The sequence below is a fragment of the Carettochelys insculpta genome, chromosome 2, assembly GCF_033958435.1.
Source record: "Carettochelys insculpta isolate YL-2023 chromosome 2, ASM3395843v1, whole genome shotgun sequence".
Lineage (NCBI taxonomy): Eukaryota > Metazoa > Chordata > Testudines > Carettochelyidae > Carettochelys > Carettochelys insculpta.
Window position 1 is genome coordinate 70,363,798 of NC_134138.1, and position 7,657 is coordinate 70,371,454.

At 46.7% G+C, this 7,657-nt stretch overlaps 1 protein-coding gene across 5 annotated transcripts in view; it reads right to left on the reverse strand.

The window, feature by feature from the left end:
- Positions 1-5,962, reverse strand: part of NKAIN3 (sodium/potassium transporting ATPase interacting 3) — a 568,457-nt gene extending 562,495 nt beyond the window's left edge. For 2 of the 5 annotated variants that reach the window (XM_074985759.1, XM_074985758.1), the window contains exon 1: positions 5,573-5,959. In XM_074985759.1, coding sequence (XP_074841860.1) covers positions 5,573-5,626 — 54 coding nt within the window. In that variant the 5' untranslated portion in view covers positions 5,627-5,959. Of the gene's footprint in view, positions 1-5,572 lie in introns of all 5 variants that reach the window. The other 3 variants (XR_012644174.1, XM_074985760.1, XM_074985761.1) reach the window with 3 other exon arrangements.
- Between the last annotated feature and the right edge of the window lie 1,695 nt (positions 5,963-7,657).

The window sequence follows — 7,657 nt, forward strand, 5'->3', positions numbered from 1 at the left end:
GAAGATCAGACAGCTGGCAAAGGAGAAGCGAGCCCGTAGAAAGGACAGCAAGGACCTGCCAGACACCCACTACATATGCAGCAGATGTAGCAAGGACTGTCATTCTCATGTGGGCCTCCACAGTCAGTCAATACTGAAAATGACGATCTTAAATGGAGTTACAAAGGGCGCGATCCATAGTCTACGCAGACTGAAGGATGCCTTGGATGTGCATAGCAGGACTTATGTACACTTGAGTTGGATATGTACACCTTAGCGCTCCTGTATGACATCTCCCAAAATGACATATTACAATGCTAAAGTTGATAATATCACAGTGTAAAGTCAAATCTTCAGAACTGCTCTCCTAACTCTGGGTATTTCAAAGGGATTTTTGCTTCAGCAAAAACTACTGGGTCACCCGCTACTACTGTAAAACAGGAGCCTCAAACTCCTGGCCTGCTCATCTGTGGCCCAAGCACTTCCCCAATCTGGCCCACAGAATAATTTGAAAGTTATTTATCAGGCCTGCACAGCTGCCAGCCCAAGGGAGAGGGAGCCTGTGGACTCACCCATGTGCATCACTCTCAGCGGTACACTGACCCCCAGCATCCACATAATCCCGGACGCAGAGAGAATTTCTTGGTCCAGAAAGATGCGCTGACTTCATCTGCCACAGGAACTCCCCAACCCGATGTGCTTCTGCTGCCAGTGGGCTGGGAGCATTGGGTTTTGCTTTTGGTTATCCTGGGCAGGGGTGAGGGAATCCAGCACAAGGACACAGATGTGAGTGGGGGGCTGTGCAGGAGGAAAAAAGAAGGCTGGCATTCTCTTCTAACAGCAGGCACCAACAAGCAAGCATAATCTACTAAGACAGAGCAATCACAGTTGATAGTGGTGCATGAGGCATCAAGTAGTGAAGTTCCCAGATCTGACAATTCTATCAGCATGGTTGGGGCTTTCCAGAGAAAACATAAAAGCTCCAGTTATCAGGAGGCTCATGATCAAATCAGGAGAGTTGGCATCACTGATGTCTAGTCAGTTTCAGAAAATGAGTTTCACAGCTTACACCTCTGGATCTGTGCGCGCATGCACACACAGGGAGACAGATGTCCCCACAGTGGCATGGAACTAGCAGCTGTTCCATCGCAGCTATGCTGATGGTGGTGGTGGCGGCTCTGGCAGGTTTTAAATCACCTAAAGATGGCAGGCAGGACCAGGGGATACACAAAGGAAGAACTATGTGAGCCAGCAGGCAGGGCCAGGAGACATGCATGTGGGGTTGGAGAATGCCCGGAGAGCATCCCCACCCTGCTGGAGCTCTGCCTGGGGCATGGGGGTGCACCCACTGACCGGTTATGAAGATCTGAGGTCTGGCACTAGCCCTAAGGTAAACTGAGTTTAAGATGACCCAGTTCAGGAAAATTTGTGCTTCAATGCCTTCCTGAATCAGGGCCTAATAGTGCCCTGTTCAATTTGGGATTATTTCCAGAAGCCATCTTTGATGGGGTGTATTTGCCCCATAATGGTACTGCAAGGGTTAACTTTACTCTCCTGGCCAAGGAGGCCACACCCCCTCAGCCCTGCAGGACATAAAGGAGAGCAGCTCAGCTCATTCAGGGTTGATCACTGAAGGAGGAGGAAGAAAGCTGCAAGCGCCAGCACCAGCCCAAGAACTGCTGAAACCACAGACTGCAGAAGCTAGAGAGGCTGAGACCCTGCAAACACACCAGCTCCTGCAAATCCCAAGAAGTGATGGAGATGCTAATAATTAAACAGAACAAGGAGCCTATGGATTTCTGGAAGACCAGGACCACTACATCAAGGATAGGCTAGGAAGTAGCTCAGTGAATCAGGCACTGTACTGAGTTGTGTCAGTATGTTTGGGGCAGACCTAGTTGTGGGCATGCATATCACTATCAGGGTCCTGAACTAGGACCTAGTGGAACAGGAAGGGCCTGGTCCCCTTACAGGCTGCCAGGCCAAACAATTCTACTGAAGAGGGCCAGTATGCTGACTCAGGATGCTGGGCCATGCAACCCTGTTGATTGACAGCTGGTCCAAGCTATTCCAAGACAAGGAATGGTTGTATGTACTCAGCTGCGAGCCATCATTACCCCCATCCTGAGGCACTAAAGGATGGAGTTCACCTGCCTCAAGACACCTTGTGTTATACCTATGTGTTAAATTTACCTTTTAAGAGAGTTTATCATGAAACTATAGAAGACTAACCATGGGATGCCTTTGATAGTGTGCATTGTATTGAGAATCTATGGAATTTAAGACAACTACTTATTCAGTACCAAATCTCAAAGGTTATGTGGGCAGTTTGTTTTGCACATTTTGGTAAACCAAAAATGAAAGTAATAGGACTTTTTAAAAAATATATCCCAGCCCCGCACATACCACTCCACCACTTTACAAACAATTCTTCATGAAGAGAAGAAGCCATAGCATTTTACCATTAGAGAAAGGATGGTCTATGGACCCACTCAATGAATGTGATCCCTTCACAACAGCAGTTTCCCATGTACAAGCATAACAGGCAAAAGCAAGAGGGGAGATGATGGGGAAAGGCTGTGAAGGAACCAGCAAAACTGTGCCATGAAGCCAGCATGTCAAATGTGGCCAACGTTTTCAGGGCCAGGGAGAACAGAATCCTAGAAGGTTATAGGCCTGATTCTCTACTCTTTTACATAAGTTTTATACTGGCATGACTCAATTTGCTCAATGAAATCCTCTTGAGAATAATTTGGTGGAACACAGTAGAAAATCAGGCTGTCTAATTTTGAGCCACTAACTAAAATCAAATATGAGAATCTCCAAAGCCAAGGATTGTGTGAGTCTGACAAGTATTCCACTTAGGTATAATGACATAATTTGTACAGAAAGACTTTCAATTGCAAACATCAATACACTTACCCAAGAGAAGTATCCTGAAATATCAAGTACTTCTGAAACATTCATGTTATTGGCAACCACCGTTGAGATGGGTGTGAGTAGCACAATCCACAACAAACATACCAAGAGAATTGCCAGATAAGTTTGTTCAAGAAGACTTTAGTCTATCTGATTTTTTTCAGGTGGTGTCTATTTTTTTTAAAATCAAATAAAGGTTTGAATTGTTCACAGAATCTCTTTTTTAATCATCTTATTTTTGTTCCCCTTGGCATTGTCTAAAAAACACTTATTGAGAGGATGAACTATTTCTTGCATGGAAATTCACTAGTTATTTTTAAAAGCATTGCTAGCTTCCTATTTTTCTAAAGTTTTGTCAACTCATAGAAATAATTTATATTTTTGCATTGCTACACATTAGCAAGACAAATACTTTCACTTCTGTAACCTTTAATCTAAACATTGCCCACAGTCAGTAATATTTCTCACCCTTTCCATAAATGGATGCAAGGTAAAATAAGTCTCTCTAACGATAGTAATGTCTGAGGATTCAGTTTTGTTGAGTATGTTTTATACTCCTGACCTCTGTGATGTTAGAAACAGATCTAAAATCCCCTGTGGTCACAATCCTACAAACATAAATTCAGCACCACCACCACCGAGATCACAGAGTACCTTGGCTCAAGTTTGTCTATAAAATTAAATCTTAGATCTAACAATTATAGTGCACGTCTAATTTTGTTTTAATGAAAATAATTACACTAAAAGAATTTGGGTTGACAGGGATTGATCAGTCACTAAAACCTATGGATATTATAGCAGACTATTTAACTTATGCATTTTTATAAAACAGGCAAGTACAGTAGAAAAAGCTACAGTTTGAAATTTGTTAGATCATTTTGATGGGTCTGTTATAAAACATGATACTTTTTCTGAAAGATTTTATCTGCAGGACTCTATATATTATGATGGCTTTTCATACTTCAGTTTTTATAGGTTCCAAGTAATCTTACAGAATAATAAATACTGTTACTATAACCTACATAGCTGTGTTAGTGTTACACTTTTAAAGATGAAGCACCTGACTCTCCTCCCTCACACATCAATGTAAATCAAAAACAACTCCATTGTAGTAAATAGTTTATACAGCAGTATAAAACAAGTGCTGGTGAGCCAGGCCACTGCTTCATAAATAAAGATTTGCTTATATGAAAAGTACAAATAACCAATAAATTAAACCTTTTTCCCCTTTAGTCTATTTCAGTGCTCCATCCCACCCTCTGCCATTTAGGAATATATGAATAAATAGCAGTACTAATGAATCAGTTTGTACCAGTTGAGGATTTGATCTAATGCCTTGAAACTGAATTATTTTCTTAGAAGTATTGAATACATTGTATTTAACAATAGATTGATATTTCTCAGGAAACAAGTCTTTTTCAGAGGTTTAGCAGGAAGCTACAAAGGCTGAAATATGATTTTATTCAGTAATCATTCAATAGTTTTACTTTTCACATACAAAGTGAAGAACACTCATCAAAGAAAGATCACCTGTCAAAAAAGAGGACTGAATCAGTGGAAAGAATAAAATCTTTTTGAGTTCTCATGGGATCAGGAATGGCTAGAGGAAGAGCCTTCTTTAGCTAATGAGCCATACAAAGATTTGTTACTGCTCAGTATAGCTCTGTTCTGACAACACATTTCTGAAACAGAAATATGCCAACTTTAATAAGCAAAGATAATAAGTGACAATTGGAAGTATATATTATATAGCTGGGTATATTTAATTTAAGTAAAACACTTCAGAGAAAATACCCAGAAGGGTGAGCAGGTCCCCCCTCTCTTTTCTTTTTTTTTGGGGGGGGGACACAAAAGTGTTTGTTTTGTTCCCCTCCCATTCCACAATGGATCTGCATAAAAGAAGGTTGGTAGCACCTGACCTCAAGAAAATGACTAGGAAAAAATAGCAGCATCCAGGGACAGGTCCCAACAAACATACCCTAAAAGTGTCATTCTCTTGCTAGCCTATCATATATCAGAGTCTCCCAGGGGCTTTGACTTTATAATACACGCACACCCATCATCGGACTTCCAATGCTGCCTGCACAGTGTGACCTTATATTGATCAGGAAGTGATTTCTGCAGGTCTGTCTGTCCCCCTGACACAATGTGACTGGGTGCGATCTCCAAAGGAAGTTGAATGAGATTCTTTAAAATGTAGTTTAAACAGTTGGGGGGGTAGAATTCCCAGGCGGAGAGAAACCGGAGCACCCCCTGCAGCCCCGAAAGAGAAGCTGGGCACAGCCTGGGATGGGAGTATATCCCCACCCCTGAAAAAGAGCCGATTTCGAAGCAAACAGCATTATTTTTACACACAAACATACGGCGCAATCCCGGGGCGGAGAGCTGGCCGTGCTCCCTGGGGGAGAGAGGCATGAGGCGGGACGGGCGCTGCTCCCAGGCGCCCGGCCAGGGAGCACTCACCAGAGAGGGCACTCAGCCCCGTCTCGCAGAGGGCACTAGAGCACGTGGCAGAGGGCGAGACCCGCACGCAGGCAGCCCGGGAGAGGAGGACTTTGGGCACCAGCAGCCCCCGCGGAGGCGCTGGCAAATGGCCAGGAGGGGAAGAGGATGGTCCCGCCAGCTGCAGCGCGCCCGGCCCCAGCGTCCCCCCAGCCAACGGTGGGTCACTCACCAGCTGCAGCGCGCAGAGGAAGATGAGCGTGCAGCGCCCGCTGCAGCAGCCCATGGCGGTGGCCGGCGGTGCCCGAGCCCCCGGGCACGGTCCCTGCTTCTCCCGCGCCCGCCTTCGGCTAAGGCAGCCCCGGAGCCAGGCGGCGCAGCGCTCTCCGCATCCGGACCCAGCCGCTGCCTGCGCCCGGCTCCTGCGCCTCCTCCGGCTTCTCCCTCCTTTGTGGCGGGCGGGCGGATGGGAGCGAGCGGCGCCTCCGGCGGCGGGGGGCGCTAGGCAGCCCCGGGCGGGGCGGGGCGGGGGTGTGAAGGAGGGGTGGGAGCGGCCGCAGGGCGGGGGGCTGGGACAATGGGCGCGCGGGGGCTGAGGCGGGGCGGGCTGCGGGGTGGCGCTTGGGCGAGAGTCTCCCAAGGAAAGTTCAAGGGACTTGGGTGGGTTGGCGGGGGCGAGGGGCGGGGCGATGACGTGTTGCTGCGGGGCGGGGCTTGCCCTGGACCACACCCACGCCCCTTCCCCTGTTCTCGCAGCTGAGCGGGGGGTTCCATTGTTTGCGGGGCGGCACTGAGCTCGGGCGGAGCCGCGGCCGGCGGCTCTTCGGGGGGCAAAGGGAAAAGCAGGAACCGGAGGCTGGCGGGACTTGCTTTAGGGCTGCCAGGCCTCGAGCTAACGCCTCGGATTCTGCAGAGCACAAATCTCGCGGCCGCTTCATTGCCCCTCGGAAACGAAGGAGCTTGAAAGGTTTCAGCAGCCCGGGTTAGCAGCCCCCTGCTCAGACCCGCGCCATTCTCGCTAATGGGGAAGTGCGATTTAAGTCTTAGCCCCCATCCTGCAAGTGTCAGCCCCGCTTACTCGCTCTGGTAGAGGGCGTTGCTTGCAGGAGTGAGCGAGTTCTTAAGCCGGATTTGGGAGGCTGCACAGGTGACTGAGTTCAGGTGCTGGTCTAACCCCGTGTTTCTTAAACTTGTTGAAACCTTGGAACACCAAACGATATCTTTATGTGAAATGTCTATGCGCATTTTCTTCACAAAAGAAATTGTCACACCAAAAATACATACAACAATTATACAGCAAAATCAAAAATGAAGTAATTTAATCAGGTAGCATAGCAATGAAGAAATAACATTGTTTCTGGTTTTAATAACAGAAAATATATCCCAGCAGTGTGTGTGATCAAAAGAGTGTCAGACTCTCGTGGCCCACTCCAGTTGTTCAAGGAATATCAATGTTTGACAGAGCATAGCTTAAGAAACACTGGTCTAACCTCTTCCAAGAACACTCCAGATGGAAGTGAGAGTGGACTTGGTCCAGACTCTTGTTCCTGCAAAGGTTGGAGGGACAGGGCAAGCTGAAGGAAGCCATATTAATTCCTATTGAGTTCTGCTAGGGATTCAGCAACTCCATCCTTCTCCTCACCCTCTGCCATAGCACCAGAGTACAGACAACAGAGCTGAGGTGGTGGTTGTTGGAGGGTAAGACACTTGGATATCCTACTTAGGAATTCAAATTCTTTAATAAGCTTGGTTAATTCTTTAACCAATCCTCTTTCCTTCCCTGCTTACCTTTTTGTTCTGCCCTGGCAAAGCACATTATATATACAGTCATAGGTTGTCTTGCATGAGCTGGGAAAAGCCCCCAGGAGAAAGGCTTGGTCACATGAATAGTTCTTAGTAAAGGAAATGGAGTGTTGCAAAGGAGGAAAGTGCCCCTATGGAATGACATGAATGAATAATATTCCTCTGCAAAATTCTTGCCATGTTGAACTGAAAGTTACAAGACGAATGGGATTCCCTACAGGTGTATAGGTCCATATTCTTACACCACATTGTAAGATGCCAGCCTAAGACAAGTGAGGTATGTGAGAGAAAGTGAAAACAACATAGACGTGTGCAGTCCCTTTGGTTAAATAATTGTAAAAATGGATGTAGGTAGTCCATTGTGTCCAACAATGCTGTCTTGAGCTTGCACAGGCTCATTGGTTGTGGACTCACATGTGGCTGAGGAGTCCAAGCTTTGACTGGCACAGGCGTTCACAGTGGGGGCAAGGGAATTGTCCTGGCTCCGTTGGTGTGGCTGCTGCTGTTGCTTTCT